The 19,188-nt window shown below is 42.6% G+C and overlaps 1 protein-coding gene across 1 annotated transcript in view; it reads left to right on the top strand.

The window, feature by feature from the left end:
- The window catches only part of LOC115464300 (rho GTPase-activating protein 18-like), a 118,027-nt gene extending 102,642 nt beyond the window's left edge, over positions 1 to 15,385 (top strand). Inside the window, exons 13-15 of the mRNA XM_030194691.1 lie at positions 3,102 to 3,226; positions 12,551 to 12,612; positions 14,268 to 15,385. Of these exons, the coding sequence (XP_030050551.1) occupies positions 3,102 to 3,226; positions 12,551 to 12,612; positions 14,268 to 14,359 (279 nt within the window). The 3' untranslated portion in view covers positions 14,360 to 15,385. The remainder of the gene's footprint in view (positions 1 to 3,101; positions 3,227 to 12,550; positions 12,613 to 14,267) is intronic.
- The last annotated feature ends 3,803 nt before the right edge of the window (positions 15,386 to 19,188 follow it).

The raw sequence follows: 19,188 nt of genomic DNA, 5'->3' as shown, positions 1-19,188 counted from the left end.
TTCAAAGGAGGGGGCCCAGGCTTCTAAAGCCTCCCCCCCCCCCCCCCCCCCCCACTGTACAGTCCAACATCTCTCCCCTCCCGGTCTTGCCTGTGTCTAGCTCTCTCCCCAGTGTACAGTAACTTTTCAAAAGTCTTCCTTGCTGCTGCACCAGCAGTAGCTTTACTCAAAGGCTGCATGCACCGGGCCTTTCCCTCTGACCTGTCCCGCCCCTTCTGATGCAACTTCCTGATTTTGGAAGGGCATGATGGGTCAGAGGGAAAGGCCCAGTGCAGGCTGGAGGCAGCCTGTGACTACTACTCCTACTTATCATTTCTATAGCGCTACTAGACGTACTCAGCACTGTACACTTGAATGTGAAGAGGCTGTCCCTGCTCGACAGAGCTTACAGTCTAATCAGGACAGACAAACAGGACAAATAAGGGATAAGGAACTTCTAGGGTGGGAATGATAAAACAGACATGGGTACTGAACAAGTGAGTAAGGGTTAAGAGTTAAAAGCAGCATCAAAAAGGTGGGCTTGCCAGAGATAGAGCTTGACATACTGACTCAGGAAGTCTATTCCAGTCATAAGGTGCAGCAAGATAAAAGAAACGGAGCCTGTGAGTAAGGCTGCCGCTGGTGCTGCAGTATGGAAGACTTCTGAAAAAGTATTGTACATCGAGTGAGAGAGTACCATGAGCTTGGCCAGGAGCGGAGGGAGCCACGCTAGACCATCTGTGTGAGGTGGGAGGGGGGGGAGAGAGGGAGATGGTGTGTAGCACTTGTAGTCCCGATTCTCGAGCAGTCCAGATATCTCAATTTTTAGGGGTCTGGATTATCAGGCGGTCCGTATTGCTGGCATCCAGATTTTTGGACTTTACTGTGCATGAATATTGTCTGTCAGGTGTATAACAACAGAAGAGAGGTTGAGAACCCTACTGCTCTAGAGTAACAATGAAGATGAATTAGCTGGAGAACATTTGGCTGATTTGGTGGAGAATCCTTGGAAGATTTGCTGCAAGGTTAATTCATCCTCACTGTTACTCCAGAGAGAAGTGTGCTTTCTGATATGATCTCTCTAGTTTTCCCTCTGACACAACCTTCTGGCAAGACATGTCCACACTGGGCACATTTGACTAATTGAATTAAAATCCTTATTTTTTTAGTCCTCTACATTTGTGGGTCTGCTGTTTGTTCTGTTTTGTTTTGTATCACAGATCTTCTGCCTCTTTTGTGGCCCCTGAACTTTATTGTTGTCATAATCTTATGTAAACCGCTTCGTGTCCTATGTTTAGCGAAAAGGTGGTATAGAATGCCATGATTAGATTAGAACATGACTAAAGCAATACATATTTTTGCACATTAACACAATAGCACACTTTTGTGAATAAGCTTATTATAGAAACCCGGAACAGATTGGCAGATAAGAAAGCATATGGCCTATCCATTCTGCCCATCTGCCTAACTTCTCAGCTCTATAGACCCTTCCTCCCCCTCAGATCTTCTGTGCTTGTCTCATGCTTTCTAAAATTCAGATACTGTCCTTTCCACTGGGAAGCTGTTCCATTCACCCCCCCCCCCCCCCCCAACTTTTCTATAAATAAATATTTCCTTAGCTTATTTCCTACTCTACCCCCCTTTCATTCTCTGTGACCCCCTTGTTACAGAGCCTCCTTACTATTGACAGATGCCCACTGACCCTGTAGGTATTTAAATATCTCTGTCATATCTTCCCTATCCCACCTTTTTTCTAGGGTATACATATTTAGAACTTTGTTCCCATATGCTTTATGATGGACCATTGACCATTTTATTAGCTGTTCTCTGGACTGACTCCAGAGAACCAGACTGACTCAGCCTGGTTTGGACAATTACCTGTTGATTTTGCTGACTACCTGCTATTTTGTCACAACTGTAGCTTTTTTTGCATTTGGGCCCATAGATAGATCTGAGATTGGCATACATTTATGGAAAATCCACAAATTTACCCAGTAATACCCCTGTCATAACCATAGTAAAATGCTTCTAGACACATGTGCAATGATAGTAAAGAGCTTACACACCGGGAAGGGGGGAGGTGCAATGTGTTAAAGTTGGAAAAATACACATGTGCACCTGGGGGTAATTTTCTGAAGGATTTTTCAAGTGTAATAGCCACTTCTTCTGTTACCCCACAGGATTCACAAGTACAAAGATACACTAAGATAGGAAGGCATGTATTTGTGCAGCATTTCTGATGCCATTTCAGAAAGAGAGACATAGGGCCGGATTCAGTAAACGGTGTCCAGAGCTATTCTGTAAAAGGCGCTCCAGGATTAGCATTGGGTGCCGAATTCCACGCCCAACTTTGGGCACGAGGACTTAGCACCAACTGAAACCAGGTGTAAATCCTGGTACACATATGTGGTATTCTTTAATACTGCACGCAGTTTTCCAGAACACTCCGACCCACCCATGCCCCTCCCAGGTGAATGCCCCTCCCCCTCCACTTTGTGGATACACTTAGGCACTAACCTATAACAACTGGGCGCATGATGACCTGCCATTTCAGCCCTGTTTCCATGCTGAAAGTTGGCCACAAAATTAGCACCTAACTTTAAATTCAATTCTTTTGATAGCCTCTTCTTAGGTGCCTGCTTAGCCTTCAAACCTAGATGACCTGTGTGCACCCGCGTGTTTTATACAATACATGCGTATATGAAAACCTTTCTCCTCTCCACCCAAACTACACCTCTGGGAATGCCTACATGCAACAGTTTTAAATGCAACATTCATTGAAGAGGCTAAGGGGAAATCAACTTTATTTTCTGCCACAGAAAACAATAGGCACTGTATTATAACAACACACAGAGCTAAGAGCTACAAATACTAAACTCGGGTTTCCTTTCTAAAATCTACCTCTCTAATTTTTTCCAACGTATCTCAGTAATTTACCTCGCATAGCAGGCTGAAAATTTCTTTCATATGTGGTTGCTGTAAATGTTTGGAAGATGCACGTGTAACTCTGCTGGAGTGTTTTACAGTTATCAGCGTACTTCCATTCTAAGTAGAGTAAATGATGCTGCCTGCTACCTGTCTGAATTAGTAATGTTTCTCCTTGGGTCTTTTGTTTTGTGCAGGTTGACGTTGCTCAGGGCGTGATAAGGGTACAAGCCCCTCATCTTTCCAAAACCTCCATGGTTATACAGCTGACTGAAGAGCTGAAAGCCAGTGACGTGCTAGCCCGATTTCTCAGTCAAGAAAGGTATGTAGAAATCCCTCACTACAGTTTCAGTACCAAAATGAGTAAAGTGGTGTCGTAGCCGTTTAAGGTAATAACATAGAAATAAAATAAAACATAGAAAAGAAAATAAGATGATACCTTTTTTGTTGGACTAACTTAATACATTTTTTGATTAGCTTTCAAAGGTAACCGTTCTTCTTCAGATCAGAAATGAGCAAATGTTGACCTATCAGAATACCTAAGTGAAGCATAAAAGCATTCCAATGACAGTCTCACAGGAAGAGGATGGGGTGGGTTAGGTGAGAGACAGGAAGAAATAGATTGCTGATAGTGACTAAGCAGTAGAATTTTATGGTTTATAATGGGATACAAAACCCACATCTTTGTTAAGTCCTGTCTTGACTTTCCAAAATAGAAAATGTATACTTACAATTCAATAGTAATAAAAGATGAGTGAAAAGTGTTTTGATAGCAATGATATGAGTTAGTTGGGTAAAAGAACAAATATGTTCCTATTTTTACCTATCAGTAAAAAAAAAAAATTGATATTCCAGGTGTGCTTTCATGAGCAAAAACATCACGTTTAGATTTTGTTGTGGGTATGTTTTAATTTTGCTAACACTAGATGGTGCCCAAGATTTTCAAAGACACTATCTTCAAGTCAACATCCAAAGCTTTCTCAGTAGTTGAAAGATTGCACCGTTCTGATTTGGGAAAAATTATTATTTTTTATTTGTTTTAACGGAAGAAAAAATATTCCATTTTGAAATATGGAATTGCAATGCAGGAATAAATCTAACAAATCTGTTCCCATTTAGATTTTTCTTCAGAGGACTTCTTAGCTGTTTGACTGGAGAGGTGAAAGTTTAACATAAAGTGTATAGAATCCAGAAATGCTTATTATTCGTTCCAAGCACTTTGCTTCAGAAATGAAATTGTTTCTTGGATGAGAGCATCTACCACTACAGCAGACCCATATTTATGTACTGAAATACCAAAACCTCTCTCTCTCTCTCTCTCTCTCTCTCTCTCTCTCTCTCTCTCTCTCTCTCTCTCTCTCCTCTCTCTCTCTCTCTCTCTCTCTCTCTCTCTCTCTCTCTCACAGTGGCATACCTAGGGTAGTTGACACCCGGGGCTGGTCGTTTTTTAACACCCCCCTCCAAAATCCAGTACTAGGCATACCGAGAATACAAAACACTCAGGACCTATAAAGCAACTCTAGCATACCAAAAGCAGTCATTTCTACAAGTCAGACAAGGAAAAGGAAAGCATCTTAAACACTACAGTGAGCACTAGAACATCCAATTCACCTATTGTAAAACGAAACCAGACAGAATAGTACAGATCGTCAATCCTGCACAGTCAATGCCAACTGAAAGCCATGTCTTTTTCACAAACACAAATACACCCTAATCCACTATAGAATAAGTAATCATAAACTTTCTATTTAGACAAAAATTAAACTGAACTCCCAAGATGCCAGACTCTACATACAATGCAACACCACAGAAACAGAAAATGTCCCATAGTACTATGCAAAATATAAAGACAGCAGATGAAAATTTGAAAAACAAAACTAAAATACCAATCACCACAAATTAACAAATATAAATAAAACAAATATAGAAAATAAAATAATAGCATTTTATTGGACTAATACATTTAGCTTTCAGAGGCCAAAACATCCTTCCTCAGGTCAATACAGTATAGTGCTGTTACAGTATCCTATCCTGAGCTGAGGAAGGGGGTTTTGTTCTCCGAGAGTTAGTCAAAATGTATTAAAATTAGTCCAATAATAAGATTACCTTATTTACATGTTCTGTTTATAAACATTTATAAGCTTACAATTACTCTATATTTGTGCAGGTTTGGAATCAGGGATACCTTAACCCATAGGTTCCCAAACTGTACGCCATGGCGCCCTGGTCTGCTGCAGCACCCTGGTGCGCCACATTGAACTCTTAGAGGTGCCATGGAAAATCCTGACCTCCCTGCTGCTTCCCACAATCCAGCTTCGCTCCCTATTTTCCCCTACCGCAGGTCCAGGATCTACCACTTCCTCCTCCTTCCCCCGCCACCACTTCAGTGCTTGCAGCTTACATTTTTGGGCCATCCGTGATTCACACAGGCTCTGTGGGGACTTCACTTTGCTGTGTCCGGCCCTTGGAACAGGAAATTGCATCAGAGAGGGCTGGACGTGGCAGAGGGAAGTCCCCGCAGTGCCTGTGTGAATCGTGAACAGCCTGAAAATGTATGTAAGCTGCAAGCACTGCAGCGGCGGTGGGGGAAGAAGAAAGCGGCAGCAATCCTGGACCCGAGGGAAGACAGGTAGTGAGTAATGCTGGATTTGGGGATGGCAGAGGTTGCTGGACTTATGGGAGGAGGGGGCTGCAGGGAAGGGAGAGGTGTGTTGGATTTTCTTGGAGGAAGGGATCTGCAGGGAATGGAGATGTGTGCTGAACTTTCAGGGAGGAGAGGTGTACTGGAGTGAGAGGAGGGGACTGTAGGGAAAAGGAGACCTATGTGGCTGGGGGGGTACAGAGACCTATGTGTGTGTGTGTGTGGGGGGGGGGGGGGGGTGCTGCAAAAATTGCTCAGACACAAAGAGGCATATTTTCAAAGCACTTAGCCTTCCAAAGTTTCATAGAAACCTATGGAACTTTGGAAGGCTAAGCGCTTTGAAAATATGCCTCTTAAGGGTGCAATGAACTGAAAAAGTCTAGGAACCACTGGCTTAACCATTAAATGAAGTGTGCAGTCTGGATGGCAGCTTCTTGGGGGATTGGGAAGGGAGTGAGGGACAAGTAGCTGCATTCAAGACAAGCAATAGGTCATTGCATCCATTCAAATGCAGAGAACCATTACCATGTACTTTATCTGCAGGTAGGATGGGCAGTTTTCGAGTATCCATTTACAGAGATTGACTTTTAGAAATTGTCATCATTATGTAAATGTGTATAAAATAAACAAGATGCTCAAAGCTCCAATGCTGTACAGAACAGCGCCAGAAAATAACTTCCTAATGCTCAACGCTAATAGTATGCAAATCATCTGTATGCTGTTAGCGTCAAGCATTAGGAAGTTAACAGGGAGGATTGTGTCTGGCATAAGGGTTCTGCTCATGTGCCGTCAAACTTAGGAGCAGGAGGCACCAGTACGGCAGAGGTTGTGGATTCTGGATTTAAATAATGCAATAATCCAGCTCGCTGCATACAGCTTTGCAATTTACTCATGCTTTTAACATAGAGGGTGGAAGAAAAACAACCTGTAGATGTGATCAGCAGATCACAGAAAACCCCCAGAAACTTTCCTCCTGATCTTTTGTGGTTCCAATTCATTCTGAACCACATATGGGACTCTGGTGCTGTTTAGTGGCAGCATTTGCACAAGTGTCTGACTGGCACGATGGTTCCTGTGAGTTACCTTTTACTTGGGAGATGAACAGAAAGAATGCCTCTCCAGACACCCTAACACGAGCTCTGAGCTGGCATTAGGTTTCCAGCGCTAAGGGCGCCCTTATGAAGTGCTCTGTTCTTTGAGCATCAGAGAGAATAGGAAATGGCCCCATTTATATCCTTTTAACTACATTAACATGCTATTTACGCTGATTGTGGGTGAGCACGTTGTTCCCACAGTAAGTGCCTTTGAACATTTTGCGCTGGTAAATGCAGGCACTAGTCCAGCGCTAATGGCCTCTAGCACCATATTTGCTTCTGAGCATCAGAGCCAAAGTGCAATGTCGGTTCGGTGCAGGATTGTTCTGGGAAGGGGGTGATGCTGGGGTGATCATGTGTGATGGGTTCTATGTCCTGTCATGTAGGAAAACCCAGGGGCTGGGGAAAAGGATGAAGGCGAGGACTAGAAACTAAAAACTGAGATCAGCCTCCACAAGGAGTTACATAACAGAAGTCTGTGATGAACCATTGAATCAATCGCTGTGGATAAATGCAGAGAAGGCAAACCACCTGAATGCTAAAGACGCCCCCCTACAGTAGTGGGCTGTTATTCCTCCCAAATCCGGTTCCTGGGTGGGGCTTAAATGAGGAGTCTACTGCCCTATAAAAAGGTAGAAATTGAGGCCAGTTTTCCTGTTAGAAGGCCAAATGGAATGAAGCTGGGCCAGAGGCTGAAGACTGAGCTGCATGGAAGGAAGGTACTGAATTGTTATTATTTTTCCTTGTGGTCTTTACCAGTTGGGCTGTTTTCCCAACATAGTGGAAATAGGATTATGTAGATTTATACCCTACCAACAGGTAGATGTAGCTAAAAGGAAAACATGAACGTACCTAAATCTGCACTACCCAAGCTGCAAAGGACTCAGATACAAATCAACTTACGTGTCCAGTTTTTCCTGCATAAGCACACAACTGTGGAACGCATTACCAAAAGCCTTAAAAACTATGAACGACCAACTAAACTTCTGGAAAACACTAAAAACTAACCTGTTTAAGAAGGCATACCCTACCGATCCAATATAAATGCCTGATCTCTGCAACACAACAAAACTAAAGAACGTAATGGACATAACACAACTCTTCCGTTCTCCGATTCCCTGGTATGGCTGTGCCACATGAACTTTATCTTACCACAACATCACTTTGTATTTGTTTACACCGGAGTCTGTAACGCCTCTCCGGTACTATGTAAGCCACATTGAGCCTACAAATAGGTGGGAAAATGTGGGATATAAATGTAACAAATAAATAAATAAAAGGAATAAGCTATGAGTGTGGTGACAGGAAGGCAGGCTCTTACAGTACATCTGATCCAATATTTAGTTTTAATTTGCATTTATAACCCACTTTACTGACAAGTTCTAAGCGGTTTACATTTAACAGTATGTTATCAAAAGATTAGCTAACATTAATTAGTAATAATTTACAGCAGAACTGTTCAGGATTCAGTAACAATATTACATTACATCTTAACTAGCTAGACATTATATAGATAGATATAGATAGAGAGAGACCCCCCCCCCCCCCCCCCCCCCCCGGATGGTTCACATCTTACTTTGTCTGCTTCCTCTTTCTCCCATGGTCTTCGCCGTGGTCTGCATCTTTCTATCTGTCTTCTTTTCTTTTTTATGCTTCCATTTTCTCCCGTGCCCCACCCCTGCCATTGTCCCATGGAAGTGTAGTCAAGATCTCTGGTGACCCCAGAATGAGGCATGGAATGCCCCGAGAGACAATTGGAGCATCAGAATGAGGCTTAGAACACTCATTGGTTGAATAGTGAATACCATCCAAAAAAACCCACAGGAGTCTGTTGGGATTAGGAGAAAACAGAGGTCTGCGAGCAAGTAAATAATAGCATTGACTTTTGCAGGTACGAGTGGGGATGGAGGAGATTAATTGTGGGGATGGAATGGATCTTAGCGGGAAAGGGCGGATATGGATTAGATTCAACTGTGGATGACCAGGATGGGTGAAATTTCAGTCTCCATGTAACTCTGTAGTCCAAAGAGTGGTTTTCTTGTTATGAACATAAGAGTAGCCATACTGGGTCAGACCAATGGCCCATCTAGCCCAGTATCCTCTTTCCAACATTGGCCAAGCCAGGTCACAAGAACCTGGTAGAAACCCAAATTGTGGCAACATTCCATGCTACAAATTCCAGGGCAAGCAGTTGCTTACCCATGTCTGTCTCAATAGCAGATTATGGACTTTTCCTCCAGGAACTTGTCCTGGCTGCTGCATAGTCTCAATACATGTTTAAGCCAACAATAGTACTTACTAGCAACATTTTACTCACTAGTTTCAACCGTAATGTGTTTTCCTCTCCACCACTGAGATACACAGCACCCACAACGTATGATCATTGTGCTGTTCTGCAATTACACATCTATCTTTCATAGCACATATTTGCAACAGGATATATATAGGGGTAGAGCTCACACCTACACATTTAACTTATAGAATACCATAAAATACACAGCTATCTCTGGCATATAGGTGTGAGAATATACACCAGCTCTATGGCTGGGGTATGTGGTTACGTGGAAATACTTTGTGTGCATATACCCAGTTAAGCTGGTATTTAAGGTTTCCAACTGGAGATTCACCCAACAAGGTTGATCCAGTCCTGCGTTTACCCCATTGCATTCCGGGACTTGTAGTCTTGCTAATCTTAGGGATGCAATAGGCAAATCAGAATTTCAAGTCCCAGCATGCAGTGAGGTAAAACCCTGGACTGGTTCAATCCCCATCGGGCACTAGTATTCTATAAAGGAAAGTACGTGTCTATATTCCTTTCTAGAGTAGACTCCTACTAGATGTCCTGTTATGGAATTGTCCTTTTTGGATGTTAATTCCGCCAAAATATTGTTTCTGCAATAACGATATGATTGAGCCTGGCCACATTTCCTTATCAGAGACTTAGTTCCTTCTCTACATTCTGCCTGTCTCCCAGCAACTTTTTTTCTTCAGTTTTGCTGCCTGATGTGCCTAATTGGCCAGCAGGATTTTTTCCTTAAAACATTCTGCTGGAGATTTTGAAAGTAGCAAATTAATGTAAAGTACCATGTTAAATGGAACAGCATCAGGAACTTAGTAATTATGCTGCTGCTTGGCCAACAGTGTCTTGTGACATGCTATGTTTTATATATTTAATAGCTTATGGTTTATCTGGATTTAGTGAATCACCTTTCCTGGGTAAGATAACAAGACAACGTACATTAAAATCAAAATAGCTTAGAGAGAAAGGAACACCATTTCATTACAGGAAAGTAGCAGCAGGAGATGAGTCAGTCATAGGTATGCAGCCTTTCATCTTGTACTTCTCCCTATTTTTGTCCCCTGCCATCCCTGGTGATTGAGCATGTAGGTTTCTATTACGGATGGGCTGTCATTTGCAATGAAATGTAATTCACCAAAGATAGTGAGCACACTGTGCAAAGAGAGCATACTCTTATCCAGTAGTGCACACAAACATGATGGTTTGCACATTCTTCCACCATCAGAAAGAATGCATCCTCTTTGCACATAGTACACATTTGTTTAAGAAAAGTGCACACTCATAAGGACATTCATATTTTGTTTCATGTTTAAACATAAGTAAATGGGCTATAAGCCCTTAATGCAGTCCATTGGTTTTGTTATATTTTGTTTTTCGATGACTTATAGAGGGGCATAATCGAATAAGTTTTCCTGAGGACGTCCTCACAGGACATCCTGGTGAAGGGGCGGGGAAACCCGTATTATCAAAACAAGATGGGCGTCCATATTTCGTTTCAATAATACTGTCGGGGACGCCCAAATCTTGACATTTAGGTCATCCCTAGACTTGGTCATTTCTGATTTTCAGCGATAATGGAAACCAAGTACACCCATCTAAGAAATGACCAAATGCAAGCCCTTTGGTCATGGGAGGAGCCAGCATTCGTAGTGCACTGGCCCCCCTGACATGCCAGGACACCAACCGAGCACCCTAGGGGGCACTGCAGTGGACTTCAGAAATTGCTCCCAGGTACATAGCTCCCTTACCTTGTGTGCTGAGCCCCCCAAACCCACTCCCCACAACTGTACACCACTACCATGTCCCTGGGGGGAATAGATGCTGGATAGGGGGTGTAATAGATAAAACTCTCTCACCCATCCCCGTAAATAAAATATTTTCTAGAATGGCTGTGAGACTGAGATGTGCCAGTGGGTGGAGCACAGGAAGAATGGGGCAGGGCTGGGGCATGTACTAAAAATCTCCCTCTCAAAAATCAGGACCCCTGATGTACCCTTTCTACATAGATCCCACATCTCACCTCACACTTCTCTGTCTCTCATTTATAAACATGCACACCATCATACATCCCTCTCACACACACATACACATTCCCTCCCTTTACACACACACATATATATATCCCTTCCCTGTCACCTAACTAAAATATATCCCAGCATGCCTCTCCACACAGACCTGCCGGAGCCTGCCAGTGATGTAAGGGCAAACACACCATTCTATCACACTGTAAGTGATCACTTTCCCACTTGTATATGAAGTTTTTATCATTTTTAATTTAAAATATGAGTTAGCTCTATATCTGGAGGTACTTGATGGTGCTAGAATTTTAGCCCCAGAATATTAGATTATTCTGTCGTTTTTCGCTGGGGGGGGGGGGGGGGGGGAGGGAGATAGGTCCTACATATTGATTTATCCTTCATAATCACATCTGGAATCTATTTTCTTTTTGTATTATACTCTGTAGACACTCAGGCTTATTTTCAAAAGAGAAGGGCACCCATCTTTCGACACAAATCAGGAGATGGGCGTCCTCAATTGCTTTCCGTCGCGGGACTACCAAAGTTCACGGGGGTGTGTCGGAAGCATAGCGAAGGCAGGACTGGGGCATGCCTAACACATGGGCGCCCTCGACCGATAATGGAAAAAGAAAGGGCGTCCCTGACGAGCACTTGGGCGACTTTACTTGGTCCATTTTTTGTTACAACCAAGCCTCAAACAGGTGCCTGAACTGACCAGATGACCACTGGAGGGAATCGGGGATGACCTCCTCTTACTCCCCCAGTGGTCACCAACCCCCTCCCACCCTAAAAAAAAAAACTTTTTAAATATTTTTTGCCAGCCTCAAATGTCATACCCAGCTCCATGACAGCAGTATGCAGGTCCCTGGAACAGTTTTAGTGGGTTCAGTGCACTTCAGGCAGGCAGACCCAGGCCCATTCCTCCCTACCTGTTACACTTGTGGTGGTAAATGTGAGCCCTTCAAAACCCACTGTACCCACATGAAGGTGCCCACCTTCACCTCTTAGGGCTATGGTAGTGGCGTACAGTTGTGGGGAGTGGGTTTGGGGGGCTCAGCACACAAGGTAAGGGAGCTGTGTACCTGGGAGCAATTTCTGAAGTCCACTGCAGTGCCCCCTAGAATGCCCAGTTGGTGTCCTGGCATGACAGGGGGACCAGTGCACTACGAATGCTAGCTCTTCCCACGACCAAATGACTTGGATTTGGTCGTTTCTGAGATGGGCGTACTTGGTTTCCGTTATTGCCAAAAATCGGGGACGACCATCTCTAAGCTCGACGTAAATTTCGTGAGTTGGGCATCCCCAACTGTATTATCGAAATGAAAGATGGACGTCCATGTTGTTTCGATAATACGGGTTTCCCTGCCCCTTCGCCAGGACATCCTGCGAGGACGTCCTCAGGAAAACTTGGCCGCCCCTTTTGATTATGCCTCTCCACATCGACAATGAGCAGAATGCAGATGTCCAAATAATTAGTGACAATACTGGCTAAAATTGACTTGCTACCATCATAAAATCCCACAGGAACTCTTAAAGGAAGTGAATATTTGCTGCTGGCCAGATAACTGACTGACTGGTGTTTGTTTTCTAACAGTGGTACTGCTCAGAATCTTAAAAGCGAAGAGGTTTGCTTGTACGAAGTTGGAGGAAACATTGGTAAGAACTCTTCTTCCATGCAGCTGTGACGTTATTACCTTGGGCTGTTTATAAGAGTAATTTGTATTATAGTTTATTGCATATCATGGAGGTCATTTTAAAAGTGTCTGCACTAGAAATTACAGCATTTTCACGTGTAGATTCCCAGGTGTTGTCAGGTTTTACACCGACTCGGAGGCCTGCACGGATTTTTAGAAAGTTCTCATTTCTGTCAAGATCATATACGAGGAATTAAGGGAATAATTCTCCTTAGTCTCCCATTCTTTTATTTTGACTTCCAAATTTTTTAAATATCACTAGTTAGCATTTATATGTATAGGTGCATAAAAAGGCTCCACCTTTATAACCCATTTTCAGAGGTAAAATACTGATTTGCACTTTTAAATAAGCTGTTCATTATTATCATGTGCTTGGTTTATCCTTGATTCTAGTTTTCTGTTGTGGGGATAGAAGTTTATCTTGCCTCTTTTTGTACCTATTTGATATGAATTACTTTGCTTTATATTGTCCTGTGCTGTAAACATTCTGGAAATAAATTAAAATTAATCATGTTAGGCTAGTCCAGACGTACAGGTTTTGCCCTTCTTCCAGCAGATTGGTGGAGAGAGGGGACACAACGTCTTCCAGTGACATCATCATTGCTATTTAGAGTGGTGCAGCTCTGCAACTTGCCAGTATTCTCTGTCTCCAGCAGATGGTTGCATTTGCTGGACTGGTGCAACAGGATCATGGAGTGATCCTAAGGACCCAAAGTAGGCTGGGAACCCTGGTTGAGTGGATCATGGACTTCCAAGGCAGTGGTCTGCGAATATAGCCCTATGATTGAGCTGCCCATGAGGGGAAAAGCTCCTGGAACACTGGCCTGCAGGCGCCTACTTTATTTGAGCCGGGAACAGCTGGGGTCTCCTGACTGAAGTTCTTAGTGTGGTAAGGGGTCTCCCTTAAGAATTGTCCACTAAAGCACAGCTTCTCAACCCAGTCCTTGAGGCATATCTAGTCCCGTCAGGTTTTCAGGATGTCCACAGTGAATATGTATGAGATAGATTTGCCTGCACTGCCTCCATGGTATGTAAATCTATCTCACACATATTCACTTAAGGACTGGGTTGAGAAGCACTGCATTAAATTCAACAAGAAGGGATCAAATATCAAAGGGAAACTGGCCTTCTGTGGCTGTGCTCTATGCCAAGAGAGTGCTTACAGAGCCACAGCAGCAGCCAAGGAATTGGGAGTCGGCACCAGGGAAGGAAGTAGGGAAATCCCCAGTAAGCTCTGGTGATGCCTTACCACAGAAGTCACTGCAGGGCCTGTCAGAGCTGTTAGCAGTCAGAAGATAGATTTGGAAAGGACTATATCTTATTGCTGGATGTTTGAAATCTTGACAATTAAATCTGAGATCCCCTATTAATTAATATATGTCCCTGAAGCAGGCACAAGCTGAAATGTGGCCATGTTGGGCAGGTAATTTTTGTACCAGCCAATGAACTAAACATTATTAAAAGTCTTTTTACTGTGCTGCTTTGTTTTCTTGATTTTTCAAACTTTTTCTTACTGTGGCATTGTCTGTTGGTTTTTTCACCTCTCTTTGATGGAGCTGTTAGCAGAGCACTTCTGATGGCAGCTTACAAGTTACATGCTGTATTGCCTTTTTACAGGGGAGCGTTGCCTGGAAGATGAAACCTACATGAAGGACTTGTCCCAGCTCAACCCTAATGCTGAATGGGTTATAAAGCCGAAGTCTTGTTAGAACTCTCAGAGAGCCATAGAGGAGCAATCCAAGTAGCATCTAGGAATTCACTTTCATTTCTCTTCCATTATAGTGATAATAGAAAATTCTCATTCCTGTGGCATACTGTACGTATGATCCTGTGTTTCTCAAAAAGATTCCTTCCCATCTCTAGCCTGGAAGCAGAAGCAACCTGGCCACTCAGGTTTTCAAGATGACCCCTGTGAATATGCACGAGATGGAGATCCACAGTATGCAGATCTCTCTCATGCACGTTCGTAGTGGTAATCCTGAAAATGTGACTGGTTAGGTGTGCCTCCAATAGAGAGTTGAGAAGGCTAGACTAAAGAGTCTAAGCACACTTCTGCGTGCCGGCTGTTAGGAAAGTACTAAATGTACTGCCAAGAATCACTTGCCAATTGCTTCTGGAACCTTTCTGGTACTCTGGACAAAGAACATAGAATAGCAGAGACAATAAGATTATGGTTTTAATTTTCCAAAGAGTGAAGGTGAGTGGTAGTGGTTGGAGTGGTAGAGTAAATCTGGATGTTCACTGCTGGGGTTGCTTCTGTTGGCATGATCTACTCTGGCATATTAATATAAATGCAAAATGCAGTGCACTTCTGTAAATGATAAAGGAAGTGTTTTGTATAGATAAATATTTTATATATATATGTATGTATGTATGTATGTATGTGTATGCATATTGTATCTGTATATTTTGTAAAGTGACTTGCCTTTCCATTGAAGCAGGATTTTCTCCATACGAACAATGGATTCTTGCATGTTTGCATGAGGATTCAATAACTAAAGACATGTATTGATATAGATCAGACTCAAAGCACTGTTTCCCAGGGATTCTGCCACTCCATCTTATGGTATTTGTAATGAGAATGGAAAATCTATGATGTAAATAAGCAATTTGATGTGTGATCGTACACTAAAGTAAATATTTTCAGAGCACTATGTTGTAGTTAGTCTTATAGCTGTGCTGTTGGAAAGGTGTAGAGCAAACAGAGCCTGTATGTTTAGTTGCACTTTAGATTTCACCAGATATATTACTGGTATTTTGATGGTCTTTTAAATCATAGTATAAGAATATAATGCACTGTAAATTTCTGCAGCCTGCTCTCATGGATATGAGATAAGTTTAAATGATTTTGTTGGATTAATGACTTCAATTTTTTTTATTTGAAAAAAAAAAAAAAAGATATTTTATAATGCAATAAATTTAATGACTCGTCCCTTCTGGTGTCGGTCTTGTAGAAAAGTGTGAACAGCATACAATTTTTAAAGAACACAGAAAAATCCTAGGCAAATCTACAAAGCTGCTTTGGGTCTGTAAAATGTTTGAGCAGGTTTTCTCAGTTTTGCAGATCAGATAAAATCCACTTCAAGGTTTTCAAAGAGCTGCTTCATATTCTTTACATCATCTTAGAATTTTCCCAAGAGCAGCCCGAACAGAAATGGATTTTCCTAGCAGATCTGAGGAAGAATTTGTAATTTCCATCAGATCTGAACAAGGTTCAAATCCTCCTTATTTGAGCTTGTTCTTGAATCATTTATATATCTGTAGTGCCTTGTACACCTTGAAAATGCAGAAAACTCTGTAGGAAAGCTTTACCTAAGTTTTATAAAGGTACATCCCTTATTATGAGATCTGCACAGACTTTTTTGTAGTTGTATACATAAGAACAGTTTCACCTGGGTAACTAAGCAGTTATACAGGTAAAATCAGCAGCTGCAAATTGCCCTCCTCAGGTAACACTACCTCCTTCCTCAGGTTTGTTCCCAAAGAAAATGTGGTTTCCTTAAGTGGAGCCTTACGGAGTCTTTTAATAAAGTGTTCTTAGTTTTTGCACTTAACGTGCCTTAACAGCAAATATTAGTAAGCTAACTTTAAAAGCTGTGATCTAATTGTTGGGGAATACCTAGCACGTCCTCAGCAATTAATGCACTGAGGGGCTCTTTTACCTTGCGGTGAGGCTTACCGTGCGCCAGGCTGGAGCTACCACCAGCCTAATGTGGGTGCCAGTGGTAGTTTATCCCGTTTGCACGGCATTTCTGACACTAGCTGAAATATTACCCGGTGGTAATCAAGTAGCACCACGCGCTACCCAGTTACTGCTGGGTTAGAGCGGGAGTCCTTAGTTGGCGGTAAGTGCTCCCCCTCCCACCTGGCCACTCCTTAAGAGCAATCTTACCATATGGCCATTTCTTTTTTTTTGGCCTTTTACCCGCTGCAGTAGAAAGGGCCTGAGTGTGTGGCAAAAATGGCCTTCGCCATTAGTGCAGGGCCCTTTTTACTGCAGTTTAGTAAAAGGGCCCCTGAAAGTTTATTAGTGCATGTACACTTTTTGTCGATTAGCGTGAAGGCACTTAGCATCTCCCATTTAGGAAATGGTAAGTAGCTCCGTACAGTTAGTGTGTGGTAAGTACTACATGCCAACTGTGACATGAAGTCTCTATCCATTCTTTACCTACTCCTCGCCTCTTATAATAACAAGGTATAACCATATCTGCCAAACTGAAAAGCTGAGGGCCTTGGTGATACCTCTGTCCAGGCCTCCACATTATGCTTTACCCCATCCAATGGTCTTCAAGGGCAAGAATGATCTCCAGTTGGTCCTGTCTTCAGAGTGAGGGCCAAGAGGGTGATGGCACCAATTCATTGCTGGAAGTGGGATTTTGTTTTGTTTTTTTTGGTGGGAAGGGGTGTTTTAAGACTGTTGTAGCCTTTTACTTTTAACACAAAACAAGCAAAATTGTTTCAAATGAGAGCACAACCCCACCTTCAACCTCTTGCTGGATTCTACCCCTAAAAGAGGTAAATACATAGTGTTTCAAAACATGGTTGAGATGGTCATTCTCGTGAACTGAGATGGTTACCGCAGATCCAACTCTGGGTAGTTGTCACGAAATGCCTAGCCATCTGCCTGGGGTTACCCTGCAGCCACTGAGAGGGCTATCAGCACAGCTCAGGTCCACTTGCACCTGCCACTTGTGCTCTACATTAGAATCCTCCTCCCATTGACTGGGTCACAACCACCTCTGGGCGAGTCTCCCACTCTCATATTATCCCCAGTGATTTCTAGGTTACTGGAGGCCACACTCCCAATGGTCCCATAGTTCCCAGAAAGCACTCACAGACTCAAAACAGAAACCTCCAGGATTCTTAATCAGTCCAGACAAGCAGGGGTAATAAACTAAAAATGTTTATTGTAAGAACTTGAACATTGCACTTTTTCTGTTTCAATCAGCAAAACAATAACAGGCAACTTAAATATGGTTAAATATGGATCAATTATAACACTATCTAAATATCTGTATGCTATCTAAGTAATACCTGGGAAGACCAGGACATATAACTGTTCACAGGGCCTCAGCAAAGATACCCTACTCTCTTTTCTTCCTGGCTAAGACTGGAGCAAAAGTCAATAACTCCTGGGTACCTTCAAACTCCAGGCTAATCAGAGCCTAGAACAACAGTGTTTGAAAATAGCTGGCCACATCACTATAGGCACTTCCTGTTTCTGTGTTAACAAAAGAAGGAAAGGTCAGTTCTCTGTAATGACTTTAAACAAACAATCACCAACTGCTGGCTGAACTAGAAAAATACATTGCAGGAAAATATCAAAACAATTATCACAGGCTTAAAAACCCACTGTTCTATCATAGGAGTGTATGTTTTATTCATATATATATATCAAGCTTGTTGGACGAGGGGGGCAAGAGCTCAGGAATAGTATGTTAGCTAACTCTTGTTACCTTGATCATGCCACAGACTCTGAAAGCTGCCCTGCCAATGGGTGATGTCAAGCATTTGGAAAGCTGCTTTACATTTAGTTAGTGGTCATGACTGTGTACGAGTTTATAAAAAACTAGATGACATGAAATGTTTAGAAAGTGGAGGAGTAGCCTTAACGCAGCAGGCTTTGATCCTGGTGACCTAGGTTCAATTCCCACTGCAGCTCCTTCTGACCTTGGTCAAGTCACTTAACCCTCCATTGCCCCAGGTACAAAAACTTAGATTGTGAGCCCTCTAGGGACAGTGAAAAGTACTTACATATAATCTGCACAGCACTACGTACAGCTAGTAGTGCTATAGAAATTATTAGTAGTACTAGTAGTAAAGCACTTATTTTCACTTTTTGAGTTGTTCCTAGCATCAGATTGTCTTGTGGTTAAAAGAAGGCACAGTGAAACTTGGCATGAATCAGGGAGGAGAATGGGGTGAAAATGATATGCTGAATTCAAGAAGCATGAGCAAGACACAAGGTGGTATGCAGTGACTCCATTTTGTGCTTCCTGCAGTCAAAAACTATTTGCACATATACTTCAGATAATAGTAAATCAGGTCAGCCTTGTCAAATTATTAGATGGTTGAATGACACCACAGGCTTTAAAGAGCAAAGGAGCATGAGGACATGTACATATTAATCAACCTGCTATCTTCGGGTAGATAAAGCGATTTAAGCGACCAGAAATGGCTCCTGGCTGGTTAAATCCACTGTTCAGGGCTAACTAGGCATTTTCAGTGGCATTTAACCGGTTAATACCGCTGAAAGCGTCCGGTTAGCACCTATGCCAAAACCGGTATTTTGGGGGTGTTCTGGGGTGGAATCAGCACTTGGTTGGTTAAGTGCCGACATTCAGCACTTAACCAGCCAAGGTCACTACATAAATAGGACCGGGTAAAAGTCAGCCCTATCATAGCCGGTTAAGTTATGGATATTGCACTTTATGGGCTCCGTATTTGCTATCTCTGCAAACCTAGAAATTCAATGCCAGTGCCTGGATATGGCCTGGCATTGAATTTCTGGGTAAAATACTGGTGTCACTGGCTGAAT

This window comes from Microcaecilia unicolor, chromosome 3 (genome assembly GCF_901765095.1).
Source record: "Microcaecilia unicolor chromosome 3, aMicUni1.1, whole genome shotgun sequence".
Taxonomy (NCBI): Eukaryota; Metazoa; Chordata; class Amphibia; order Gymnophiona; family Siphonopidae; genus Microcaecilia; species Microcaecilia unicolor.
Note: the sequence above shows the minus strand (reverse complement) of the source record. Positions and strands in the feature narration are given on the sequence as shown.